The sequence below is a fragment of the Pogoniulus pusillus genome, chromosome 26 (assembly GCF_015220805.1).
Source record: "Pogoniulus pusillus isolate bPogPus1 chromosome 26, bPogPus1.pri, whole genome shotgun sequence".
NCBI lineage: Eukaryota > Metazoa > Chordata > Aves > Piciformes > Lybiidae > Pogoniulus > Pogoniulus pusillus.
In genome coordinates this window covers 5444658-5472584 of record NC_087289.1, presented here as the reverse complement: position 1 = coordinate 5472584, position 27927 = coordinate 5444658, and the positions used below count along the sequence as shown (strand labels likewise).

General features: G+C 55.3%; 1 protein-coding gene and 1 long non-coding RNA gene across 4 annotated transcripts; one reads left to right on the top strand and one right to left on the bottom strand.

The window, feature by feature from the left end:
• Positions 1–9051: 9051 nt before the first annotated feature.
• Positions 9052–18341, bottom strand: PTMA (prothymosin alpha). Of its 3 annotated transcripts, none has more exons than XM_064165451.1 (5): positions 18161–18341; positions 13916–13987; positions 13141–13237; positions 10622–10695; positions 9052–10187 (listed from the first exon to the last, which is right to left on the bottom strand). In XM_064165451.1, the coding sequence occupies exons 1-5, from the start codon at positions 18203–18205 to the stop codon at positions 10140–10142; spliced, it is 336 nt and encodes a 111-aa protein (XP_064021521.1). In that variant the 5' UTR covers positions 18206–18341; the 3' UTR covers positions 9052–10139. The 3 variants fall into 3 exon arrangements, with proteins under 3 accessions (XP_064021521.1, XP_064021523.1, XP_064021522.1); XM_064165453.1 differs by having other exon boundaries at positions 13147–13237; positions 18161–18327; XM_064165452.1 differs by having other exon boundaries at positions 13141–13234; positions 18161–18326.
• LOC135187076 (uncharacterized) lies at positions 17634–27308 on the top strand. Its single transcript, XR_010307180.1, has 3 exons — positions 17634–17831; positions 25904–25951; positions 26792–27308. It is a non-coding gene; the product is annotated as an uncharacterized LOC135187076 (long non-coding RNA).
• The last annotated feature ends 619 nt before the right edge of the window (positions 27309–27927 follow it).

Below are 27927 nucleotides of genomic sequence, written 5' to 3'. Positions count from 1 at the left end.
GGGAAGCGATGGCAGTGCTGTGTGGTTTCTGTTACAAAGGCTCCTCTCGCTCCAGCCAGCAGCAGAACAGGCCCCTTCACAGCATTGCTTCTTCCACAGTCCCCAGAGCCTTGGTAAAAACTCTTCCACCAGCTGACAATACAGGAGGGGGTTCCTGACTGCTCTGACCAAGGTTTCTCCTTGCCTCCTTTCTGTCTGTCAGTCCCTTGGAGCCGTTTGGCCTGTCAGCCTGTAGTGCTGCTCAAGAAACCTGGGCACTGCTGCATTTCAAGTTCCTGGGGATGCCCAAACCCCTCTGGAAAACTTGTGTTCCCCTGAGCCCACCAGCACCAGTCCTGTGCTGGGCTGAGCTCCCTGAAGCGTAGCTGTGGCTGTGGTTGCCAGTACCAACAATCTCCACACACAGAGTGGCAGTTCTGCTGTGACAGGCTCCTCAAGCCCTGCTGTGTACTACCTTTCCCCTTGTCGACTGTCATTAGGCCTAGCACGTGTAAATCCTGGGAAGGGACATCTCCAGCTTCTGCCCTTAAACATCACACACAGCACTTTGGTCAGCCTATCCTGTGGCTGAGCTTGAGATCCTCCAGAGTGTCCCAGGGAAATGCAATACATTGTTCCAGATCCTGAATGCAGTCACCAGGTGCATGTGGAAGGGATGCAGCCAGCTGGGTCGTTTCAGGTGAATGGAAGCTGGACCATTAATCCCCATGAGAGGAGCATTAGCCATTGTAGCAGCTTTCTCGTGAGACCTTGCTGGTGGAGTTCAGCCTGCTGCACTCGAGGGGCAGAGTCTTGTCAGCTTCATGGCCTGACCTAGTATACAAAGGGATCAACCGAAGCTGCCTTCTGCACCCAGCCTGTGCAGCACCCAGTGGTGGTGATGTCCAGCAGCTGACAGACAAAAGAGGTCCAAAAAGGAAAAGCATAAAAGGCGGAGGGACTTGGGGGCAGGTACTGGAACATGTTCTAGGGCAGGTGCTCTGTTAGACACACATGAGGGGTGTAAGAGGCAAGGTGAAGGCGTCTGCTACTGCTTCCAGGGCGCTCTGTCCCTCCGGCGGTCCCCCCGGGCTGGGGCTGCTGCAGTTCACGCAGGCGGCGCCGGCTGGCCCCGCGGCGGCTCTGCGGCAGAGCATTGCCGCCCTCCAGTGGCGCCCTGGGGAATAGCTGGCACCTCGCCCTGCCCTCTCCCTTCGGCAGCCTCTCGCTAAGTCCCCAGCACCCCGCGGTGCGGGGCACAGCCTGCCTGACAGAACCCATACAGCAAGGGCCCGAGCCGGAGGAGGACAGGGGCCGGACACAGCCGGCAGAAAGGCCGAGCGGGGCAGGAGAGGTCCCTTGGACAAACGGGAACCACACAAATCCATGGGGTGCATCCACGTGTGCCCAGGGAGCTGGCTGGTATTGCTGAGCCACTCTCCATCATTTCTGATAAATCGTGGAGAACAGCAGAGGTGCCTGAAGCCTGGAAGAAAGCAAATGGTACTCCAGTCTCCAAAAGGGGCAAGAAGGAAGACCCAGGAACTACAGACTCACCTCCAACCCTGGTAAGGTGATAGGAAGCAAAGACGGTAATCAGGAATAGCCAACATGGATTTACAAAGGGAAATCTTGCTTAGCTAATCTGAACCCTGAGACAAAGAATGTGCTGGGAATGCTGCTCCCTGACAGCTGGCTGCTGCCACACGGGGTTTGCCTCCTACATCAGGAAGGCTGTGAGTTCCCCCAACAGCCTGCAGGAACCTGGTGGTGAGGCCAGGGCAACCCTGCAAAGCCTGGACAGGCAGCCAGAGGCCACAGAGACACATCAGGAAGCAGAGGAAAAAGGGAAGGGGAAGTAGAGGAAAAAGGGAAGGGGAAGCAGGCAAGAGCCACAGCTGTGCACGGGCTGGCCTCAAACTAGCACACTGGCACAGAGAGATTTGGGGTGAAGCCTGTAAAGAGCAAGTTTCCTCCTCACTGCACATCAACCATATCTGCCCCTGAGAGCCCTCTGAGCTGGGCTTCTGCACAGCCTCCGGGTGAAAGCAGCGAGGCAGCACAAGGGAGGGTGATGCACAACACGCTTCTGGCTTTGGGGGAGCTCTCTGAATGGTTTTGGGGTCCGTTACGCCACGGAAGGTCCCTGAAGCAGGGTCATGGGATGCAGGCTGGCTGTGAAGGGCGACCTTGGCCCTGGGTGTGCCCAGCTCTTGCCTGCGCACTGCGATCGGGATGACGGGGAAACTGAGTCAGCTCCTCGTCCCCACCACACAGCAAGCACCAGGCTCTCACACCCTCGCTGCCCACCACCAGCATGCCAATAGGGTGCTGCCTACCCCAGCTGCCACCCGGGCACCTTCTCCTGCTACCGTGGGGGCTCTCAGCTGCCTCCCGCTGGCGTGCTGCCCCATATCTGCCCTGCCCAATAACGCTCAGACGGAGAAGCAGAGCCGTCCTAATGCGGCTAATGAGCTGATTCACGGAGGTTACTGGCGAACAAAAGGTGCGCAAACAGCCCAGGGCCGCGTTACGTTCGCTGCCTGCTTTGCTACTCTTACTTTCCCATGGGTGCGGGCAGCACGTGGCAGCAGGCGGCACGCAGCAGCCGTGGGCAGCCTGCGGGGTCAGACAGCATCTCACCCCACCTCATCGAGTCCCATCCTCTTCCAGAAGCACTGGGAGAGGACACGGGAGGGCTGGGAAGGTGCAGGTCCCTCTGTCTCTTTTGTGGGGCACAGATCTCACTCCTAGGTTATCAGGACAATGCAGGCACTGAACTGCTGGGACGGAGGAACTTGGGGGCTGACAGGTGACTCCGACACAGCCCTCTCTGTCTTCAAAGAAAGGAGCACAGCTGGAGCAGAGGCATGATCAAAAGGTCCCTTTTCAGCCTGAGGTTCCAAACTTCCCCTGCTCTAGGAAGCCTCCAGCCCCTCAGTACCCTGGGATCTGGATGCAGTACCTGTTGGTGCTCAGCACCTGTCACATCCCACTGCAAGCCTGACGGCCACACCTTACTTGTACCCTGCCTCTGCAGGAGGGCAGCGAGACCAACCATCTCCCTCTTGGAGACCATCTCTTTCTTCTGGCATCTAGTGCTGTGCCAAAATCCTTCCTGCATCACCCTCCCCCTGACAAAATCCTGCCTGTGCTCCCAGCACTCCAGTGTCAGGCAGGGCACTGAGGAGAGGGCGTGAACAGCTGTGAGCAAAGGAGAAGGGGACAGTGGGATGGTGCTGCAGAAAGCTCTCCTGGTCTCTAAAGCCAGTGTGGAAAGGGTTGGCGCTCCCCTGGGTGCGCAAAAGGAGAATGGCAACAACTTTTGAGAAGGAATTAAACTCACAGCAACTATGGAAGAATGGGAACAAAGAAACTGTCAAGGAAGGAAGCCACAAGAATGGTGTAAAGACCCTGACAGCAGACTTACAGAGGGGGCTGCTTGGCTAATAGAGGAGCAGAAGAGGGAGGGTCTGGGGAGAAGGCAGTAGCCTGATTTCCGTGGAAGGTCAACTGGCTCAGGAACTGGGAACATTTTCACCCATTGATGTTTCCAGGGATCCTCGCAGGAAATGCTCTGGCATTGAAGAAGGACATTTGTGGCTGCCCCAGGCCGGTGAACACGCTGTGGTCATCTGTTCATCCCCATTGCCAACAGCTGGCCTGGGTTTCCTAGCAGGATGATCTCGGCAGGGTGACCCACGGAGACTGGGCAGCCAAAGCCCGTCCCCACGGGGCTGCCGCGGCTCGGGGGCGCTGCTCTGCCCGCGGCCAGCACTAGATGGTGCTGCAGCACAGCAATGCTGCCCGCACCGCGCCGGCACAGCCAGCGGCGGGGACTCGGCTTTGGGTCCCCGCGTCCGACAGGGGCCCTGCGAGAACCGCCGAGGACCAGCAAGGGCGGGTCAGCCTCATGCCAGGTAGGCTGATGGGACACCTGGGATGGGCCGTGCCACCAGCTCTACCCCAGGAGAGAAGCGGCCTTTGTACGCGGCTGGGTGAGCCAGCCGGGAGCCGCCATGGGTACAGCGGGCAAGCGGTGAGGACCGGCGCTGCTCCGGCCGCGGGGCGAGGTGTGCCAGCATCTTCTCCCGGGCACAGACACCCCTCTATCTCACGCCAGCATTCCCACTTTCAGCCCTACCCCTGCCAAGCCGGGGGATGCAAGAGCAGCCCCGAGAGACCAGCGCCACGTCTAACAGTGTGGTGGGGCTCCCCATGACCAAACGCAGCTCCCCAGCCTTGAATGGAAACCAGCCTGGTCGGTGAGATGCCCCATGGTCAACCTAGGGTGAAGCATGGGGGGCAGGGAACTGCAGATCCAGTGCCTGCTCAAGGGCAGGTGCCCCATATTTGCCCCTTCTCACAGCCCCAGGGCTCGCCCCACTGGGGCACTTTGCTCGCACAGTCTATCCCGGGGATGAGCCTCTGCCCTGAGGGATGTCCCAGGGAAGCAGCTCATCCCTGCCACGGCCGTGACCAGGGCTAAGAGGGATTTGCCCCAGGACAGGGATTCAGCCCCTGCAGTGAGTATGGTTTGGCTCAGCAGGGGTCTGGGCTGCTCTGAACCCATCTCTGCCAAAGAGATGCTCTGAGCCCCTATGGTGCCTCTGGGGCATTGCTTGGTGTTGTAAACAACCTTGGGCAAGCTCAGCAGGTTACCCAGCCCCATGCAGGACCACACTCCCTGCCACTCCAGACAGGCAATTTGGAGCCACGTTCCTTCTCTGCCCGTGGATCTTGGAGTTGGCAGTACCCAGACTGCTAGTCAGGGACTGAGTGGGTGGCTCATTCTTGTCCTGCTCAGCATTGCCCATGGGTCGTGCACCAGGTGAGCATCCATGACTGGATACAAACTACATCATGCCCTGCACCTCCTGCCCTGAGTCATGAAAGAGGGGTGCTGTTTTCCAGCTCCCTGGAAGACCAGGCCTAGAAGCTTGCTGTGCCTGCTGCAGAAGAGAGTGGGGCAGAGAGGTGCCCACAGCACAGGTTTCAGATCTTGAGGACCTACACTGGGCTGGGGACTGCCAGGTTCCTCCAACTGGCAAGTCAGAGTCCAGGACCAGAGCTGCTCCAGTGGACAGGGACAAGAAAAAGACAGGAAATAGATCTCCTGTATCTGCTCTTCAGCATGGGCTGGGCTTTCCCTCGGTGCAAGCATGCAAACATCTCTATGTCACTTCAGAGGTACAACTTTACTATGTGGAATGAGTCAAGACTGGCCAAGGGCCTGCAGTTTCCCCAGCCTGCTCCTGAGGGGTCTGCTCCCCTGGGACACCTCACACCCTGAGCCAGGTAGCAAATGGTCTGCCAGAGGAACAGCTCTTGGTGTCTGTTTTCAGCAGTGCCTCAGAAGTTCTTCTTCTCTTGTGATCTTGAGGAGTTATGCCCAGAAGGCAGTTTCACTCAGACTCCTAAGTAGATGCCAATTATTTGCCCAGACGCAAAGTGCACCAGTCTAGTTTGGAATCCAAGTCCTGCATTCCTCACAGGCAGGTTCTCCACTAAGCCCTCAGGGTGCTCCAAATTTCATGAAGGTTGTCAAGATGCAACAAGAGTTTTGGATGAGGCTAACTGAAAGCTACAGCTGGTGCAAGACAAGCTTTAGCTAATGAAACAACTTCTAACCTACTACAGGCAGGTCAGGACTGCAGATAGAGCTGCTGGTCCTCACCCAGTCCAGCTGCCCACGGGGCATGGGCTCACCTGCACAGGTTACACTGGCTGTGACCTTTAGTAGCATGGCTTTACTGGTGTGTTGGGTTTCAAGGCAGCCACCTGGAAGTTACTCTCAACTCACTTTGTTTTTCAGCCACACGCAGGACACCATTGCTCCAGCCAAGGTCCAGTCGCAGCAGAGTCCTTGGGAAGGGCTGCTTGTGGTCAAAGTGGCCACATGTACACTTCAGCACAGCCTAGGTCCTTCCAGGTCTGTATGAAACACTGCAGCTCTCCTGACATCTGCATTTGGGAGCTACCTGGGCTGCATTCAGTGGTCAGCAGCCAGCTAGTGCACTCCAGACCAGCTTCGGCTGTTTGTCTCCGTGGTCTCCAAGGCCAGCATGACCAGCAGTCCAAGCAGGATTTGGATCAGCTGTGACACACAGGTCACATCTGCAGGCAAAGGGCAGCACAGGCACTACTTCTGCTCTGCAGGTTATGGTTGAACCTGCGACCTGTGAAGCTCCAGGTAAGGGCCTCAGTACCACACCATGTCTGAAGGCAGACAATTGCTGCTTGCTCTTCACCTCCAGTCCCAGGACATCAGCCCACCATGAAGGCCAGCTCACATCATCAGGCAGTGGAGAAGTCGTCTTCTTCTGTATGCCAGAGGCAGGTAGGAGTCCCCAGCTCCCAGGCTGGTTTACAAGGGAGACTAAAATCTTCAGAGGTGCCTTCAGCTACCAGGACTCCTGCAAGCCCTGTCCTGCTGAGGGGGATCTCCTGCGCCAGGTCCCCATCCCAGGACATCATCCAGGTAAGAAACCCTGGCAGCATTTTGGATTCACCCAGAAGGCCCTGTATGGCACCACACACTAGATGAAGAGCCACCTTCTAGCTTGCATCCCTGCTGGGATCTTACAGGCAGGAGGCTTTTCCAAGGGCCTATCCCTCCTCTACCCTACAACAGCTTCAAACATAGGAAGAGCTCCAGCACTGAGGAACCTTTATACCCCTTGGTGGGGTGTGGCTGCCCCTGATTGGCTGAGATGGCTGACACAGGGCAGCTGTGGATTGGCTCAGAGAAGTCTCTATCACTCTTGTGATTGGTGAGCTGGCATGCGAAGGGTGAGACAGCAGCAGAGACAGGTGGCAGCACATGGTTGGCTGGGGGCAAGTGCCAGGTAGTGGATTGGGATTGGTCAGGCTGGGGTGTTGCTTGAATGTGGTTGGTGGAGGCAGCACAAGCGAGGGAGAAAGATGTGGGGGTGAGGGAAGGACAGGTGGCAGTGTGGGATTGGCTGACAGGCTGTGCCAGTGCCTGGGGATTGGCTGGGGCTGTGTGGCTGGGCAGAAGATGCCTGTGGTGGCCTGTGCACTGAGCTGTGCCCAGTCTCAGCCCACGGTGCTAGGACCAGCCTCTCTCCTCCTGAAGCAGCACCTGCCCTCTGCACTGCAGATACAGGAGCACGTCCAGGGACCACAGGGTGGGAAGAGGGGCTGTCAGATGCCCTAGCACCCAAACACAAGTGGGTAGAAAGCAGACCTCAGGCATCCTCTGCTTGGCTGGCCAGACTCACCCTCTCCATCACTGGCCACAGGGCTCAAGGCAGTCAGGTGAGGACTAGGAGCTGCATGGGCTCGTTTCACCTGCCCTCTTCATATCCCATCACCAGTTCATCCAGCTGGGAGGCCAGGTGCAGCCTCCAATTTCACCCAGCATCCCAGATCACAGAGAACTGAACTACCAAAGACCCCTCAGGATCTGGTGAGCTGCAGCTTGTAGGGCAGCTCCTGCTCTGCGATGTGTAGCTAGTAAAGCCACTGCTGGGATCCTTGCAGCAGCTGTGTGCACAGGGTGCCTGCGTTTCAGCGACATGCAGAGCCTGTTCCCACTGGTTCTGCTGCTGGAGAACCTCATTTGAATAATTTGCCTTGCAAATCTGCAAAGCAGCTCAGGCTCAGTCTTGTCGGAGCCCATCGTGCTGCATGAGCCCTGCGTGGGTCAATCACGGTGTGGACAGAGGCACAGCACCCAGCACTGCACAGCAAAGCACCATCCAGCTGCACGGTGACAACTGGCACTGCTGTTTACCGCTCCGATGCGGGGACGTCCCTCCAAGGACAGCAGAGCACCTGCTAACCGAACCTAACTGGCCTCTGGTCTTGCCACGAGCACCCCATCACCCAGGCAGGCAAGAGGCAGGCCTGTGTAGCCTGTGAATTGAGGCAGTAAATCTGATAAGCTATCAGATAGCACCGTGATTAGTTGGCTAATTAAGGACAAAGAGCGAGGTTTTGTGCTTATTTGCCGCCGGTGTAAACAGTGTGAGTGGGCTGCTCCTGGGCGCCGGGACCCTTGCAGGCAGCACACTGAACACAGAATGGTTCCTCCTCGTTAAGGAACAGAAAAATCTCCCCCCACCATCCCGACGCTAACTGCAGGGTGGGAGGAGGAAACGAGGCCATCTGGCAGGACTTCGAGTGGGGGAAAGGGGACTCACTGGAGGGGTGGTTTGGCTCCTGCAAACAGGTCTCCACACACCTGGCAGAGCAGGCTGAGCTATTCTGAGCTCCAATGCCCTAGAGGAGGAAGGGAAAATGAGTTGGAGGAAAGAGCAAAGCAGCAGAGGTCTAGGCTAAGTTAAAGCATTTTTGATTGGGTTAAGGCAGACAAATCCCTGCTAACTCAGCACCCCAGGAGCTGCTAGGCAGCTGGAGCATCCCTCTGGGACCAGTTCTGGCTAAATTCACTCCCTGCCAAGTTCTGGCTCCTCCAGCAGCCGTACCTGCTGCCAGCAATGCTGTAAACAAGCCCTGTGCTGCCTGACAGCCAGAGGAAGGGGAAGTGTTTGCATGGCCTCAGTGCCTTACTGTCCCACACCCAGAGGGTCACCCACCCACAGATGTTGCACAGGCAGCTTTTGAGGATGGCTTTCTCACACTGCCCCTTCAGCAGGCACCCATGATCCACGATTGCAGACAGATGGGACTGTCGAGCACCCCATACCCCATCTCCCCTCACTTCCATTTAGCCTGTATGCCTAACGGTTTCCTAGTCTAACCTGTGCCAGTCTAACTCGAGAGCAGCCAGAGCAGGTGGGATTCATGCAGAGGCCATGCTGGGTGGGAGGCACAGCTGCAGCTCTCCAGCCTTCAGAACAACTGCCTCACCTGCTCCACGAGCAGCAGGACAGCACAGACACCAGCTGGAACCACCTCCCCAAGGACCCTCCCCCTCAACAACACCCTCGCACCCCTCTACCCTCTCCAACTCTTTCTCCCCGTCCCAAATTCCGAAGCAAAGAAAGAAAGGAACGAAAGAAAAGAGAAAAAAAAAATAAACTAAACCAAATGAAACAAAAACCAAAACAAAACAACCAAAACAGCAGCAGTTGGGAGGCAGCCTTGTTAGGACAACTCAGCAAAATAAAATTCCGGTTTATTGTTGGACAACATTGTTTCACACATACATCAAACAGGCCAAAACAAAAACAAAAAGAAAAAAAGGAAGGGAAAAAAAAAAAGAGGGAAAAAAAACTAAACAGCAACTTCAGACAGAAAAAAAAAAACCAAAACAAAACAAAGAAAAAAAGAAAAGAAAAGAAAACCTTTTTTATCTTTGGCCTTGCCACCTCATACAAACCACAATCTATGGTACAGCTAAAGTACATACACAAAAAAAAAGTTACTGGAATGCTCAGAATAAGATTGTAAATTTTTTTTTTTCATTTTTGTCTATTTTTTTTATAAGTTTTTTTTTTTTTTAATTTTTTTACAAGGTTTTGTGGGTTTTTTTTTTGTTTGGTTTTATTTTTTTTTTTCTCCTTTAATTTTTATTCTCCTTTTGAGATAATTTTTTTTTTGTGGTTATTTTTTTTTGTCTTTTTTTTTTTTTTTTTTTTTTTTTTTTTTTTTTTTTGGGCCTGGTCACACCACAAGTAAAGTCAGAGATAGGTTAACAAGATAAGAGATATACACTTCAAAGCCCCCCTTTTGGTCAATCCGAGATCACTTAAAAATGGTGGACCTCCTAACAATATGTACAAAAATATAAAATGTAAATAAAAAATACAAACAAATTCTCCTTTAAAGTACTTTTAAGAAAGAAAGCAGGGCCTTGAAGTTTTGGTGCTTGGGGGGAAGAGGGTCTGTGTGGAGGGGGGGGGGGGAAAAGGGGTAGGGGGGTTTTGTCTCCCCGCTAACGGGCCAATCGTTTTGTATTGTTTGTTGAGTGGCAGCGCCGTACTGGGGGGGGAGGGGGCTGAGGTTCACTCTACTTGGTGAGGATGACCACGGGGAAAGAAGGTCTGTGTGTGTGTGTCGTTTGTGTGTGCGTGAAGGGAGAGCTGCAACGGGAGGGAAAGGGGGTCCCAAGGGTGAAGAGGATGCGCTGGCCTTTTTTGTTGGTTTGTTTTTTTTTTTCCTCCTTATTTAATAAAAAACAAACAAAAAAAAAAGAACAAAGAAAAGAAAAATGAAACAAAATTTGCTGCCTAGTCATCTTCGTCGGTTTTCTGCTTCTTGGGATCGACGTCGTCATCCTGGGGGGAAAGGAAAGCCGTCAGAAGAGGGGAGAGGGAGCATGGCGATCAAGGGGGCTGGCTGGCAAGAGCTACACCAAGTTAGGTAGTGGGGCAGAAGAGGCGTCTGGGAGACAAGGACAGAGCAACACAAGCACTTCCCTCTTACGCAAAGTCCTTTCTCACAGCTAGCTCAGAAAGCCCCAAGCATCCACACAAACACACACACTCTAGCCCACCATGAGCACCTAGGGGCTCCCCAACCCAGGGCTAGTGGCTCCACAGAGCAGGCAACCTGCTGCCACTGTGTAGACTGCACTGGGCCATATGTCTGGAGAGGCACCGGGAAGGAGTCACAGCTCCCGAGCCCAGCACGGCCATCCCAGCCCTGCTGACACTGCCCCTGCACTCTCTGGTGACGTCGGAAGCTCCGTGTGACTGCTTATTCCTCCTACCTCGTCGTCCTCAGCTGCCCGTTTGCCTGTGGCTCCCTCAGCTTCGTCATCTTCATCACCGTCCTCTTCCTCACCTGCACAAAGGAGAAGAGGAAGAACGTGAGACCCTGTTGGAGGGTTACGGCACCGTGCACTTCTCCTCTAGGTGTAGTAATCCTGGCTCAGTCCCACACTGCGCTGTTAAGTGGCCCTGCTCAGGACAGCAGATGTCCCAGGGCACTGGCACTTTTGGAGCATCCCCCAACTGAATGGCCCAAAGGGGAAACAAGGATCAGTGGTACTAACCCTGGCTCATGCTGTATTTGTACCAGAAGCAACACAAAGCCAGCACCTACCACAAGCACCCAAAATCAGAAAAGGTGAGGGGGAGCAAAAAACTTTTTAGTGGCTGCTCTGCCTAACCACTCCAGATTATTTCTGCTTCCCTTCGCAGCTATTAGTCCATCTTTAATGAGTTAAGAGAGCCAGAACGCATTAGTTCTGAGTCAGAACACTTTCTAATTATCAGAACAGCAAACAAATGCTACCAACTTATCCTTCAGCCAGAGAGGATGAGCAGAGAGCTTTGGGCTTTGACCCACTTTGAGCTCAAATAGGCCAGTGGATCAGAACGACTGAGTCCATTGCCTTCAACGAGCTTTGAAGGGGAAGAGGTAGTGTCAGGGCAAGACTGGAGGCCCCAGAGGAGAAACCTCCCAGCTGCCGAGACGAATCTCTTGTGTAAGAGCAGACCCTGTGAGAACTTAGCCTGCTAAGGCCAGTAAACGGGCTTTAAACCACTGCCACGAGCTACACGTATAGACAGCCGAGGGGGATTAAGGTCAGCCCATCCTCCCTTCCCCTCTCCTCTCCCTGGCCTGTGCCCAGCAGCAGCAGCAGCATGGTCCATGTGGTAGGAAGGCCCGAGATTAGCTCCCAGTGATGGATCAACACCGGCAGCTACCACACACACCAGGCTGGCCGGTGGGTCAGGTGACAGTGCCAAGCTGATTGGGAGCATTTTTAGTTCTTTGAGCTGCTTTAAGGCAAAGCAAATAATGAGATGGGATGGGGAGACAGGCAAAAAAAATACACCCTCAAGCTGCCCCTCTGCTGCCAAACTCTGGGATGGAGTTTGGTCACACAAGTCAGAAGAAGCTGTACTCACTGCCTTTAAATCGCTCTCCTGCAGCATTCAGCTGCTCAGGTACAGCTCTCAGGCACGGAGGGATTGAACAGGAATCCAGTGAGGCATTCATGACCCCAAGTACTGTGCTCCACATTGTGCCAGTGCTCGGTGAGTTGGGAAGAGTGTGGCTGGCACTGGAGAACCAAAGCTCCCTGGGCTTGTCACAGCAGTATCCACCCCACACATGCGCCTGCAGCACATACATCTCCCTCCTGCCCAAAGCGAGCAGGGAGAGGCAAGTACTCCCCTGCTTCTGCCTCCAGCCCAATTTCAGGGTGGAAGGTGGGCTCTGGAGAGCATATGGCAGCACCGAACTCGGTGCCCAAGGGTTAAAATACCGAGTACAAAGAGGGTCACGATTCTAAGCTCTTCTTAGTGAACCAGTTCCTGCCAAAGGGCACAGCAGGAACCGGCCTAATGGTCTTTAAATTTCCAGCCCTCTCCTAGTCTCCCCCAACTAACCAACAGGTTAGTAGGTCAGCATACAATCTGAAAATTCACAGGGGATTAACCTAGGAACAGCTGATCACTGGCCCAAGTTCACCTCAGCATAACAAAAATGGTTTTCTCCCAGTCTTAAGAAGCGATAAAAATAAACAATGTTATTCATCCAAGCAGATCTTGGGAGAAAGAATAATAGCAAGGAGGGTGAGAAGTGATTCAGCAGCAAGTCACTGCTAGATTTCTGGATGCTGCTGCCAAAACCCACTTCCAGACTGGGTCAGGCCAGGAAGCAGGGGAGGGCAGGGAGATGGCAGGCCACTGCAGACAGAAGGTTCAAAGCTAGGCTGTCCCCTCCCACTGGAGGAGCGCAGAAGAGCCTCAGGTTTCTCTGCCCGCTTCCACACTACATCCAGTCCAAGAACAGGCTGGGAGAAGGAACCACGTCATTATTTCCACATGCTCTACTCCATGAAAAAAAAAAGGATGGTGACCTATCGTCTGTGCCTGGGCCAAGACACTGCCAGCCAGGGCTGTCCCTGTCCCCCTGGCTGGCACTCGCATCTGCAGCAGCCGCTGTGATCACAGGAGTCAAGGGCAGGTTTCACTGCTCGCACGGAAGGGCTAATGCGCTTATTCAGTGCCACGGTACAGTATCGTCTGGCCCAAGGAAGGAATCTGCCCTCAACCTGCTGGAAGGGATTCAAGGCTGACTTCATTCCCAGCATTGGTGGCCTGGGCAAGCAAGGAAGGGCTGAGCCTGGCTGGTGAGAGCCACCCGGCCACAAGCATGAAGAGCGAGATGCTGCTCTCAGCTTCTCCTCTGCTTCCTGAGAATCTGCTGTTCTGCTGCCATGTCCAGGGCAGGATGCAGCTGTGGGGTGGGGATGGGGGGAACAAAGAAAGTTACCATCACCCTCTTCTTCTTCATCTTCTTCCTCACCACCTTCCTCCTCCTCTTCATCTACTTCATTGTCCGCCTCTTGCTCTCCATTTTCCTCGTTCTCCTTGGCAAGACAAAACATCACTTAAAAAAAATGCACTGGGGAAGGGAGAAGGGGGAAGAAATGTTCAGCTGAAGTCCACATCCCCACCTTTCCTGTCTAAAGCAAAGCACCAGCCCACCAGAGCCCCAGGTGCATATCTTGCTTCCTGCCTGCCTCCACACGAAGCAGGCAGCCCAGGCATGAAGGATCATGTCTACAGTAACTTCAGGCTGCAGCTCTGAGACCAGGGCAAAGATAGCAAAGGCTCTGTGTGACACACCGAATGCAGAATGAGTTTCCCCCAGCACATGAAGAACAGGAAACCAACTGGTTTATTTCTATATTTCACCACTCAGATGGTGATATCATGTAAATCTGAGATTTGAGTTTAGCTTTTTCTCTTTCTAGTGCACCAAGAGGTAGTGGCATTGGACACAAACTTCACAGAGGTTCTGGGCAGGGGATCAAACCCCAGCACTTCTTTTCAGCACAGACATGAACTGCCCAGAGGCTCAGAAGAGTCTATTGAACCTGAAGCACTAAAGGCTTGAGGGCTCTGCACAGCACAGTGCTGCCATTTGGAGTGGTCTACTCCCAGCAGGGCTGGGAACAAGGTCACAGCAGAAGCAAGAAGGGAGAGGAATATCTGGTGTTGATGTAAGAGCTGTCTCTTTCCCTACAGATTGTAGTCATACTCACAGCATTGCCATTGGCTGGTGCGTCTCTACCATTTTCTGTTTCTTCAACAACTTCCTTCTTCTCTTTTAGATCCTAGAAAAAGCAGAGAAGCAAAGAAGTCAGTCTTATTCCAGGTACCTGGGTCAAAAAAGCTGCAAGACCAGATGTAAAAAACACAGCCCAAGACCAAGCAAGAGCTGTTTTCACACCAACTTGCTCTGCGATTTGGTCGCCACATTCCAGCTCCTCCTTGGGAAATGGGAGAGCACAGGGGTCTCAATCCAAGCCAGCCCTGCCAGGGAACAGCTATCCAAAGAAGAGGCTGCTCTGTTTCACCTCTGAGTTCCCAAATGCACAGACCTGGCTGCCTGCATATGCTCAGCAGCAGCAGAGCTGGCTGATTGCCCATCTTAGCACAGTCCACACAAGCTCCTGCAACGCCACGGAGAGTCGGCAGCCTCGTCCAACATAGGAACTCTGCCGCCCCAGGGCTGAGGACATCCACAGCTGCTCGGTACCCTTGCAGCAGGAACAAATCCCAGGGACTCATTAGCAGAGACTGGTCTCTGCCCTGCCTCAGGAAAAGCATAAGGCAAATATTACACACCGTGTCTCTCTCGTGGCAGCAGAGAAGAGACTCCAGTATCCAGCTCGCAGCTCTAAGTGTAACAGGATGGGGTGGAGGAAGCGTCTATTTTTACACGGCTCCAAGAGCCACGCTTGGCTAGTTTGGTTCAAATCTCCACCATGAGCAGTGAGGAAAGCGAGAAGCTTGTGTGTTTTTGCTATTGATCACTGTCAAAATGTCATGCCAAGTTGCTCGGCGAACAGGCTGAGAGAATCCAACTTTATGTTCCCGTATAAAGAACACTTGGATTTAATGCTGGCATCTCTGCCTGCATCCTCCTCCCCTTCTGTTCCTCCATCAGCTGGAGCAAGATCCTTCAGCCAAGGAAAGCAAAGAGGCCCTTCCCTGGGGCCAGAGGAGCACAGCCACACAGCCTGCTTCCACAGCGACCACAAGGTGTTTAGAAGTTGCTGGCAGGTCCCTACTTCCCTGCAGCAGCAGCTAACGACTTTGCCCCTCCGCCCACCTGTTCTCTGTGGCTGCCTCTGCCTCGCAGCAAGGAGACACTTTCACTCCCACTGAGCCACTGTCACTCCCTCGTGAGAATGCCACAGGTAAGGGTATAGCCTTGGTCCCCTCTACTGTGATGGCTGCTAGTTTGGGAGGGTTTTTACTGCCCTACAGGTTACTTTGACAAGGCAATGCAGAGGTTTTAGACCACCGGATTATTTACTCCACTCAGACCCGATAGATGCTGTTAGCAGAGGCACCCAAGCTGCCAAGTGCACTAGAAAAGACTTCCTTTGGAAGCAAGCTTTGGGACCTGTTGATGGAACCTCACCTATCAAACCAGCCTCCCAGGAGCCGGGGGCAAAACAGACACACAAACTCCCTCCTCCTTTCATGCTCACACGTGAATCCCAGGCCATCTCCCCCCTACTGTCCAATTCCACTGCAATTTTACACTGTCAGTGAGTGCACCACTGCCCTCCTGTGTTCTGTGGCAGACGCCTCACATCAGGCACATGGGCATGATGGCAACAAAGCATTTCCCAGGTTAAACAAACCAAGCAGTCAGAGTTTCCACAACTCACTATGCCCAATGGCTCTTTCCAAAGAGTCCTTTACAAAAAGTAAGCAGTTTTCCCAATAAAGGAACAATTCGTTCTTGGGGATTTTAGCTGGACAGATCTCCAGCCACTACCTTTCCCACACCACTGCAGCTGCTCTCCGTTTAACTACCATCAGGATGCCAGGTCATGAAGTCTGTGCTAGCAACAGAACTGCAGAGAGGACCACAACTTCTACCTTTCCCCAAGCCAGTCCAACACAAACAGATGTGCACTGCAGCCTGCACCCAGTAGCAGGACTAGCATTTCTAATTCCAGCACCCTGACAGAACGTCTGACAAATTAAGTGTGGCGAGGCTGGATGTCCATGGAACAGGGATGGTGCTTAGGCACGCACAGGCCAACTGCCCATGTGGCCGTGGTAGCAAGGCCTCCCGGCAGAGGGCAGGATCGCATCGGGAAGGGACTCTGGAATCCGCTGCCCGGCCGGAATGGTGGGGAACTGTCGCGCCGCCTCCCGCCGGCAGGGGGCAGTACAGCGGCACCACGCGCCTTCCCGCCGTTCAAACCGCGCGCCACTCTTTGCGCCCCTCTCATTGGCCACGCGCCAGCGCGCCGGCCCGGCGCCCCGCGGGATGCCGGGAAATGTAGTCCCGGCGGAGGCTGCGCGGCGGACTGCGGCTCCCAAGGGGCGGCGCGGGCAGGGCTGCATGTGGTGGGCACCCCATGGCACAGCGACAGAGCACGGGGGCGGTGCTCGGCGCGCAGCCACCGCCCGGGCGGGGCGGGACACTCCTCCTACTCCGCCCCGCCTCCCGGGAGCGCTCCGGACGGCGAGGCGGGACGAGGGCGCACGGCCCCGATGGCTCCGTGCTTTTTCCCGGCCACCGGGTGGGTGTGAGGGTCACCTTGCCGCCGTGCAAGCCTCCACCCGCTCCGCAACAGAGCCCCGTCCCCGGGAAAGAGAGCCAGTTACGAGGCCACTTTCCTCCACGCTGTAAAGGGCAGGGGAAGGTTACGGCGAACTTGGCCCCGTTCCCCCGTAGAGGGATGGGGATCGATCCGCCTCGCCGCTTCCCGGCTCCGGGAGAGACGGAAGCAGCGTGGCCCAAGACGCGGCCCCAGAGCGGAGGCAGGGCAGACGCGGGGAGCGGGAGGAGCTGTGTGTCGGGGGGTACGGCTGCGGGAGCGGGAAACAGAAGTGAAATCGAAATCTGCCAGGGACGGCTTTTTGTTGGTTGTTTTTTCATAAACCCTCCTCGATGTTTTTTTCTTTTCCTCTTCCCAGCACCGCTTCCCTCGGGAGCGGCATGACCCGGTGCCGGCAGGGACGCTGGGTGAGGAAGCCCCCGGGCACATCCACCCCATTTCTAGCTGCTTCCTCACGTATCCGCCGCCCGAGTCGGTCACCCCCACAACTTTACCGGGCGCAGTCCTGGACTCGATGGAGCGCATGGCGCTCACGGCCCGACGGGGAGCGCATCCCGGCCGGGTGCCCGGCGCCCCCGGGGGACGTTGCGCCGCGGCTGGCAGACAAAGGCGTGCGCCAGGACCCGCAGCTGAGACTCCCGGGAGAGCTTCCCTCGGCCGGTACTAGCGCTCCCCCATCACCCCCGGCACCCACTCCCTAAGTTATCCTACTGCGAGGAGTCCGGACTGGAGCCCCTCAACCCCACTGCACCAGCGCACATGGGGCAGATCTACTGTGCGAACTGCCCCCACCCGGGGCAACTCTGAAAATAGCAACCGTGCCCCGTTCCCCCTCGCCGCCTCCAGAGGCGACTCCAAAATAGCAGACCCCACCAACTGTGGCACCACCGACACAGCAACTGCCACCCCACCCTCCAATTCCGAGGGGCGCAGCTCCCAGACAGCAACAGCTCCCCCTTCCTCCGGGGCAACACCGACACAGCAACTCCCCCCCCACCCCCGGTTCCCCGTCATCAACACAGTACTACTCCGAATGAGCAATCTCCATCCACCCCACCCCCCTTTTTCGACAGAAACTCCACAACAGTCACTGTCCTCCGCCCCCGCTAAATCCCCCGTTTCATGTTCCGGAGTGCCCCCCCCGCACCCCCCTCCGTCAGGGACAGGGCTGAGCAGGACTCAAGTTTGACGGAGCTGTCAAGCTCCCAAAGCAGATTGAATGGAGTGATCGCTGCTCGCCGCCGCCATCCCCCCGCCGCAGACGGGCGCCGAGCCGCAACCGTGCTTCTTCCCCTCTGCTCCTCGCCACGCTCCTCGAGCTCCTCCGCGGCACGACGGCCCTGCAGCCGTAGCCGACGTCCCCAAGAAGGTAAGAGGGAACGGGCCGCGGAGCCCGGCGCGGCACAGTGGACTCGCCGCATCGGCGAGCACGTTTCCCGCACGCTGTAGACAAAGAAACGGCGCAAGCAGCTCCGCACGGCGAGCGCGGTGGCGGCGGCCCCATACCGAACCTCGCCGCTAACTTCAACGGGAGAACGGAGACGGGCGGGAAGGCGGGCGAGACTTAATTTAAAACAAAAGCAACAAAAAAATGAAGGGGGAAAAAAATATAAATCCCAGAAAATCGCTTGGAAAAAAAAAAAACTGCAGGTGAAAAAAGACGACGAGCAGGGCGCGATGTGCGGGGCGGCGTCTCACCTTGGCGGAGATCTCGGCGCTGGTGTCCACGGCCGTGTCGGACATGGCGGGGGCGTGCGGGGCTGTGGCGGGGCTGTGGCAGCGCGGGCGGCGGCGCGGGCAGAACAATGCCAAGATGGCTTTGCGCGAGCCAGTGGGGACTCACGCGGCGCCACCGCGCCTCTTATAGACCCGGGGGCGGCGCGCGCGCTGCCCAGCGCCTCGCTCATTGGCCGTGCGCGCCGCAGCCGCCCGCAACTATTGGCCGCGGCGCAAACAATGGGCACGGCCGCTTAAAGCGGCAGGAGCTGGGGCGCCGCCGACACTGCGGCGATGAGTTCGGGTCCGGTCTCAGCGTGGGCGAGGCGCGGGGGGGTGAGAAGGGCAGTGGGTAGTAGAGCCCCGCCCACTGTCTTTCCCCTCCCTGTCGCGCTGTCTCCGCCCCCGCCGCCTCCGTCCCGCCCCGCCGCGCCGTGTGAGGCAGCCGCGGGAGGGAGGAGGAGTTCTCCCCCCATCCTCGTCGTTGCCTCCCCACCCCCCAGCCCTGTTCCCCGCCGCAGCTAGTCCGCATGCCTGCGGAGGGGCGGGAGGCGTACGTGCCCGCCCGCGGAGGGGAGGAAAATAATAAGAGTTAAAAATAATAATAATAGTAATGCGGGAGAACCGGCGCTTCCCCACCCCCTACCCGGCTCCCTCCCAGCCGCCGGGGAACGATGCCCGCACAGGGGTAGCCGGTGGTGTTACCCCGGCGGTGACCGAGGGGACGCAGGCGGGTGGTAGCGGGGAGCCCTGTGCCCACGGGTCGCCACCGGGGTAACCCGCCCTCTCTCCTTTCCTCCCCCGCGTAACCTGCGCCGTGTTTTGAGCGCCGCGGAAACTTCTGCTACAACAACCACCACCGCCCCCGGTGGGGAGCAGGGAATGGGCGGCCGCCTGAGCCCGCCACGGGCGGCGGTCGCGGCCTCGGTCTCCGTGCAGAAGTGCGGGATTCCCGCCTATTTGGTTATTGCTGGATTTAAAAAGCCGCACCGGGGCTGCCCCACCGTCTCACTGCTTTCCCCCCCCCCCCCCCCCCCCCCCGAAGAAAAAAACACCTTTCACCACGCCATGGCTTGGCACGCACCGAGGGTTTCCCCGCACACCCCTCTTCGCAGTCTGCCGTTACGCACACAACCCCCGCCCGTGGGCACCGGGACACCTCTGGCTGCCCACCCCCCCCCCCCCCCCCCCCGCGCCGTCCCGCCACCAGGTAATGGGGCACGGGCACAGCGACGGAGGGAAATCTGCCACACTCAAAATGGCGCCGAGAGCCTCTCTCGGTGCAACCACACGGTTTTGCTACGCCCGAGGAGCCGCTTCACGGTCCGCAAATGCCCCACGGGCAAGGGAGCGCCAAGCATAATCGCCTCCTCGTGGGAAAAACACAAAGGAAGGGGTGATGGGGTGAGGAAAAGGACCCCCAGACGGAGAAGCACCTCTGCCACACTCAACATGGCCGCTGAGCCCAGGCAGTAGTTGGCAGAGCCTGTCCTCGGAGGGCGGGATATATGGATCGAGCAATGTTGATTGGTCAGCAATGCGGAGCGAACGCTGTGCTGACGCTTTGCGACTTCTTATTGGCTGAGTGGTCTGTCTGTCTAAAGTGGAGTAGCTTTGAAAACCCGGAGCGGGCGCGGGCGGAGTGTTGAGGCGGAGCTGGGATCACCTGGCAGGGGCCACAGAACGCCCTGCAGGTGTGCGACCACCCACCCGGAGGGCTGCCACGGGTAGAGAGTCAGCTTCTTCCAGCTGCTAGGAGCCGGGCTGTCCTCGAGTTCCCCTTCTCCACCCCCAGGGTCAGAATTGCTGTGAAGAAACTGTAGCAGCCCCTGCGCCACCTGGCACCAAGCCTCAGGACACAAGGTGTCATGGCACCAGTTTCCTGTGCCCTCCATGTGCTTGGTGACCGGACACTGAGACTGCAGGGCCCCATTTCCAGGACTGAATATCCCCCTACAAACCATAATAACACCACAAACAGGCTTAGTGATGTTTGGTTGCACCATGGAGCATTTTGCTTTAGCATCGTGCCTCTCATGAGAGCAACACTGAAGTGATGATGACGGAAGGAGGGGTTTGAGCTATAGGGTTGAGACAGGAGTGGCAAACACCTTGACAGCTGAGAGATCGTATCAGCTGCTGATGCTTTGCTAGAGCTGGGCATCTGCTGCCCTGGTCATCCCCCAGCACCTGGGGCTGCCTATCCAGCTGCAATCCCGAGTCAAGTGCTGCCAAAGGAAACTCTCACTTTGCATCCTATCTGGTCTCAGCAAAGTGGTGACCCAGTCATAGCTTTTGGGCACTGCCAGCAAGCCAGTGTTTAGTCAGGAGAGGCCTTTTGGGGACAATGCAGTTCTGACATTTGTTGTCTCACTCTGACCTGGCGGTGGAGCCAGGTGGGAACTGAACCAAAGCCTCTCCACATGCTTGGCGTAAGGAGAGGGTTGTGGAAACTGGGATTTCTGGTCGCTGCTGGCTACGCCTCTCACTTGGTGTGTTCAAGACAAGGGCAGCTCCTGTCCGCTCTTGGAGAAGGCACTCAACAGCCACTGGGTTTGGGGCAGGTCACTAACAAGGCTGGAGGCAGGAGCGCCCTCTGCCACAGTCTCAAGCAAGGGGTTGGCAGACGATGAGTCTAAATGCGTCCAAAAGAGGAAAGAAAAAAGCCCGCCCTAGCCCGGCCCTGAAATAAAACCACTTCTGCTACAGCTTGGCTTTAATGTGTGCCTTCTCCTCCAACCATGTATGCTCCTTTGGGCTTGGGGTTCCCACGTCTCGTGTACGGTTAGAAAGATATGTGGGATATTTGGGGAAGAAAATTAGGAATTCCCAAGGAATGGTCATGTTAGGATCCCAGAGAAGACAGAGAGAGAAGTAAAAAAAAACCCAACCAAGGCCAGAGTGGAAGCTAAACTGCCTCAAACCTCTGTCAGAAATGCATATATGGCCCCTTGGTGCCACCTCTTCGTGCAGCAGGACAACCTGGCTGCATAAACCAGGGAAGAAACAGGCTCAGCTCCACGTTTGGTGCCTCGGCAGTCCAAAAAGAAACAACAAAAAAAAACCCTGTTGCCTGTAAAAGGCAGCTTCTGCTTTACCTCTTCTCCACCCGTCCTGCCGGCCAGAGCTTGGGAGCGGCTCCACAGGGAGCAGCAAGAGGAGGAGTAGGAGGGTGGAAGGGGACTTTGCGAAAGTGCACAGGCAGCAGGGACCGAAGTTTCCAGGGCTGAGCTCTGCCTGGGACCTCACTCCTCTGAGGAAGGCGATCTCTTCGGCGAATGAGTTGAGGTAGTGGAGGAGGCGGTAGGAGGTCTCCCTCCTCGTCAGCCGTTTCCCTAGCTCAGCAAGTAGCAGCCTCTCTAATCCCCGGCGAAGATCCTGCTGCTCGGGTGATTATTTCATCGCGGCAAGCTGCTCCTCGGAGGAAATTCTCATTACCCTCTTCGGAGAGGGAGGGGAGGGGCGACTGTCACTCAGCTGCTCTGGAAAAAGCAGAGGGATGAGCCTGCAGCATCCCCGGGCTCTGGCATATGAGATGTGGTAGTGTTTCTAGGTCAGGCTGGTGATGCGGGATCTGAAGCCGGCAGAGATGACATCCTGACTGTGTCACCTTCTGTTCCTCGATGGCCCACGCGGGGGACATGGCTTCTTGGACTTCTGCTCTGTGGGGCCTGGAGGAGCGCTACTGGGCGGCGGGGGTGGGGGACGGCGGGAGGGTGATGAGGAGGCGGGAAGGTTATTGTGTGCACTCACGGGAGGGGATGAAGGTGTGCAGTGTACTGGGGCTGGCTCATGGGTCCAAAAAGCGTTTGCATGAGACTACTGGGCCAGGGCTGAGACCTTGCCGCAGGAGGCAGAGACTGCTCTTGGAAAGCACCATCCACCCCAGCCCAGAGAAAGGCTGAAGAGGTTACCCTTCCCCCCACACCCCAGGCTGCTGCTCCTCCATCCATCCTCGTGCACCACGTAAACAGGAGGGAGCAGGTCCCTGTGGCGCACTTTAATTAAGGGATGGAGACACCAACCTTGCCTTTCCCCAGAGGATTGCAAAAGACCCAGGCGGGATCCACACTTCAGCTCATGGCTGTCCCTGCTCTGACACGCGCTCTGCCCTCTGCATTGCAAAACAGGGCTCTGACTCACTGCCCATTCCCAGCCTCCTGGTCACCGAGCCTGGAGACATTTACAGGGATCCCTCAGAGGGATGTAGGGCATCTGCTCTGCACCTTGCTGCTGGCACCCAGGGCAGGATGTGGTAGGCAGGACACGACACTGTCCTGCCAGCACTCCTGTTGGGTCTCTGCATGGGGCACCACAATGAGTTCGACTTTCTAAGGGGGCACTTGGTGCCATGGTCTAGCCTTTAGCTCTATGGCAAAGGGTTGGACTTGATGATCTGTGAGGTCTCTTCCAACCCTGATGATACTGTGATATGGAAAAGCAAGTGTGACCTTTTCAGTTCCCATGACGCCACCTGGCAATGACGCCATGGTCCCTTGATGGCCAAGAAGCTCACTGGCTTCTCTGCGGCTCTGGGAAGCCACCACTGCAAGGTGGCAAGGGATCACCCTTTTCTGCCTTTCTTGGCTGGGTGCTGCCAGGAGCCAGAGCCAGGCTGAGTGTAGCCATACACCCTGGCACTGTTGCTAATTCTGCTCTTGCCTACAGAAAGGGTGGGGACACGAAGATGGGACAAGGGAAGCAACCAGTCCAGAATGCTGGCATTTCCATGGAGCCCACAATGAGAGGAGAGGGCTCAGCCTCACATCCCTGCCTGTTAAGGGCCAGTGTCAGGGATCCCATGACCAAAGAAGAGGTATTCAAATCCTCATTTCTGCCTGCCTGTGTGCCAGGATGACCCCAGCTTGAACCTGGTAAGCTGCCAGCCCCCCACAGCCAGGTTTAAAGTCAGCATACCAGGTTACTGCCTTTTTCAAGTGAAGGGTGAGGTAGGCGTCAGGGCAGCCTGCCCCAGAGGCAGGAGGAAGAGACCTGTGCCCCAGGGTGTGGTCCTGGTGAAGCTGGAAAACAGTTGTTTCTCTCTTTTACTGAGTTTTGTGGGTTTATTCCCAGTTTGAAGGCTGGCTGTGACTGTGAGCCCGAATGAACAACACTGTGGATCAGAGTGAGGGCAAGGGCCTATCACACACAGATTACACGCCCACACTCTGCCCCAGACCTGCGGCCAGAGATGTGGTTTCACTCCTCAGGGCTCCTGTCTCACTGCTGAAAGTAATGTGCAGAAGAGGTTTAAATGAAGAGAGAGAGGAAGGTGGGAGGGAAGAGGTGAAGGGCAGATTCTCTTCGCTCCCTGCCTCTGCCAGTACTTTGCAAGCATGGCATCTTGGCAGTGTCCTCAGGAGGAGAGAAAACAGCCTCTGCACATGCTCAGGGCTGGATGTGAGTTGGGGCAGCCCTAGACACAAACCCAACCCTTCTTCCTCCAACTGTCCACAGGAGGACACCCCTCCCATGGGAGACCCCACCTGACTGGGGCCACCCTCTTGTCCCAAGACGGCCATGGGGCACTGATAGGTATCATCCTGAAGGCACAATGCATGGAGAACGAAGGCTCCTTCATCTCATCCCTCCTTGCCTTGTTGGCACACCTGGGAGAAGACAGACATAGAGCACACAGGCACACTCACAAAACCAACCCCAAATCTGGATCAGTATCAGAGAGAATTAATTACTGCCTCATGCATATTCAGATGAGAAACTCAACTGAACCTGGCGGCAGTTTGGCGCCTGGGGCGGCCCTGGAAAGGAGAATTCCTCTGGAGAGATATAAATCACCTCTCCCCTCTATTGCTTCCCCCATGGAGTGCTACCTCCTGGGGAAGACTGAACCTTGATTTCCCTTTTTTCCTCCTTCTTCTTCGTTTTCAATCTGCGCGGGGCCCCTGTAATTACAATGGGCTGCTTTAGGGCTTGAGTTATTTATTGGGTAACAGCGACACACCTACCTGCCTCCAGCCGCCTGCCTGCCTGCCCGCGTGTCACAGCTTGTCCTGACTACCCAGCAGTGCCTGCTATGCCATGCTGTGCCATGCCATGCCGTGCTGTGTCACGACGTGCTGCTTTAGCTTGAGACAGTGCAGGCGGCAGCAGCAGCAAACAGGGACCACCAGCCTTAAGTGAGCCACTAGAGACACATCTGTGGTGGTGTGGCCACGCTCTTGGCTTACTGCAAAACACCATCTTGGGCACATGTTTGTATGATGCTATGGTGGGTGGAGGATGCCACCAAAGCTCACATTGGTTGTGGAATCTTTGGCTCCATTTTACAGATGGGAAAAGTGAGGCATGGAGTGGGGAGATAATTTGCCTGGAGTCACCCCAGGAGATTGATAGAAGAACCCAGACCTCTGGCCAATGTACAGCTAGGCTGGGCAAGAAGATGCCAACCAACAACTTGGGCTGGTGGGACCCATCCCATGTGCCTCTGCTTTGCTTCCCAGTGGACCCTGGCTCCACATCCAACTGGCCATCCCTGCTCCCCCATTGTGCAGCCTTGTGTGTTTGAAGGAGATGAGCACTGGGGGCTGGAGACCACATGGCTGGAGGGAATTAAATAATTGATGGACCAGAAGTCTCGAACAGCTACCAAATCTCCAGGGACATCATTTGAGAAGCAAGGCAGAACCCTGGACAAGCCCCTTCTCTCTGATATGATGCCAACATGTCTCACTCCTTTCTTTGCCCTCTGGTGGGCTGAAGAGATGGGGTGTCAGTGATGGGAGCGTTCCTCCATTTGCCTTGCCTCGCAGCTCACCCTGCTGTGCTGCTGGACAGCTGGAGGGACTGGCCAGCTTCCAGGCAGGGGGGGAGGAGCTGCAGAGGAGGAGGTCACCACTCCCAGGCTGAAACCCTTCTGCATGGGATGGCTCCCACTGAGCAGCACCCTCAGAAACAGCAGGCTGAGCAGGGGGGAGGAAACAAACCTACAAAATGAAGGCAAGTTCTTTTCCCCATACAAGAAGACGGGACCACCAGAAAGCAGCAAGCTCTGCACCAGCAAAGGAGACAGCTCTTCTGCCACAGCCAAGCTGTGGCCTCTTTGCTGTGGGGGCATGGAGAACGGATGTAAAACTTGCAGGAGAAAAGCAGCTGGATAAATGCAGCATAGAAATCAGAAGGAATTAAATGCAACGGTCCTGTTCCCTGCTCTAGAGGTCACTCAGCTCCAATGCCTTGGCAACTGGGAGAGGATCACTGCCCCACAACTCAATTCCTGCTCTCTGCCCTGAGCATTGGGACTGAAGGATTTACCATTCACTAGTGGCACAGTCACACCAGGCACCAGGGGGGTCACAAGGCGAGAGGGGCAGCCCAGGTGAGAGGGCTGCAGCCATGTGGATCCTGGGCATCTGCCTCACAGGGTCTCTGTGCTGGGAGGAAGAGCCTTTCTCACTCAAAGCACCCATGCAGAACTGCCACAGGATTTGTCAGGCTGCAGCATGAAGCATCAGCCTGTGCCAGACGTGTTTGTCGATATTTAATCCACCAATAAAAGCAGTGCATGACCAAATTGAATATTTAATTTAATATACACTAACCAGCAGCCAGTTGGCATTCCACCCAAGAGAAAATATTTGCAGCCCTCTCTCTCTTTTTAACTGATTTTTTTTTTTTTTGGTGAAAAGTTGTTGGTGGTTTTGTTTTCTTTTTTTTTCCTTGGGATTTATTCATATCTTCTTTTTTTTCCCCCTTTTCTCCTTTTAGGTGCTGCTGTTATGATCTGAAAATTAGGATTTTCACTTACCAGCTCAGGTAAGCTACTTAACCATTTGGACAAGTCTTTAAAAAAAAAAAAAGAGAGAGAGGGAAAGAAGAAAAATCCCTTTAAAATCCACAGAAATAGCCCCCCCCCAACGTCAGTAATTTGAAGAAGAGCTGTTTCTTTCTCTTCCCCCGCCCCCCGCCCAGTATACAACATGAAACGGTTGAAAGTGTTTGAAGCTGGCAAGAAAAGTATTTCTAGCTCCTGATGTCATGAAAATAGAAATTGGCAGATTTTTCACGCTGGGTCAATGTGTAGTGATAAGCACAATGCCATACCTTGAGGAGCAGTGTTTGTTGGTAAACAGATGGGAAGCAGCCTATAGTGTCCGCAGTCAATAACGTACAGCCAGTGTGCACTGGTGAGGTTCCTGCCGGAGCAATAAATCTTGCATCTTCTTGGCACAGCCTGGACCAGCCTGTGTGCGGGCACTGTTGAGCCTGTCGTGGGCAAAACCCACAACGCAGAGGACTGCAAGGAATTATTTAGAGAGCATCCTCGTTCGTCTCTCTTAAACTGCCCATTGAGTCATTTCTGCTGCTCCCATTTCAAGAGGACGGAGGAATCCTTCCTATTTTCCATGCCAAATATAGCAGTTTTTCCAGAAATGCTCAAACACACAGGCCAGGAAGTTTCCCCTTTCTGAGTGAGTCACTGGAAGTTCAGGCTGCAGTTTCATGAATGCTTCAAGCTGATCGAAATCTGTGTGGCTGCCAAAAGGAGCCATCCAGCCCTGCTCAGCGAGGAGCTTCACTCCCTCCTGTGCAGCAAGAGATAGATTAAGGAATGGGTTGCACTGAAGACAAATCTTGTTTGTTTTTTCTTCACAGGAGCTGATTATCAACCAAGTCATTTGGCCAGCTTGTCCCATAGCTGTACAGACTTGAGGCTTGTCTGATCTGTGAGGTGTGTTGTAAGGATGTTCTTTACATTAAACTGACTAAAGGCAGAGGCAAGCAGAGGAACATGCAGTGCCCACGGGGGCATGACGGACATCACCTGTGTCACACAGCTCATCTGCAGAGCTGATGTAGGCTCTGTTTATGCCCCTAATCCTGGGATGGGAACACAGGGAAGTCTCCTAATTGTATGTGATTTCCTTGGGTGCCACCTCTCAGATCCAGGACAAGGATGTGACTGGGGACATTGAGACCAATCTATATCTTGGGACTGTCCTAGCCTTGCTAGCAGGAGCTAGTGCAGGATACTCAGGCATCCTGCTCAGTGGAGACACCTGTGACACACAGGCTTTGGAGAGGACAGATATTTCAATGTCTTATTCTGGGGGCAAGACCACTCTCCTCCCACTTCTTCTCTTTCCATCCTCTCGAATTCCCACAGCACTTTTCCTAGCAACTTTCCACACTGGTTTCTGAAGCAAGGCAAGGGAGCCTTCTTTCCATTTTTGCTGCCATTCCCTTCCAATCATTGCAAACCCATGGGACAAAGTTTAAACAAATCTGATGGGGAGATGAGGGAGTGATGCTAGACCTTCTTGCAAGTGTTCTGGAAACAAATGGCTAAGCAGAAGAGGGATGCTCACTGGCACCTCACCAAGAGCCAGGGCATTGTAGAGCCAGGCCTTTTGTTAGTCACCAGAGAATCCACACCAAGAACCACATCTGAAGTGTGGTTTTAAAGCTGAAATTTCCCTAATGCTGTTCATCCTTGGGGATGCACCTCAGCTTCTCCCAGCTCACTGGACATCATCCTGCCCTTTCCTTAATTGGCATGGGGCAAATGTTGCTAATGCAAAGTTCATGTCCTGGCCAGTCTGGGTTTTTAGGGCTGCAATTTGCTCCCAGAGCTTCAGCATGGTAAACCAGCCTGATCTGTAGCATGTTTCCAGTACCCTTGGCTCTATGAACTGCTTTTTTAAAGAAGGGTAACTGAGGCCAGCATGTACCTTGCCAGGTGGTGTGGGCTTGATACAAAGGAGCTTGCACCACTAGTGGAATATTTCTGG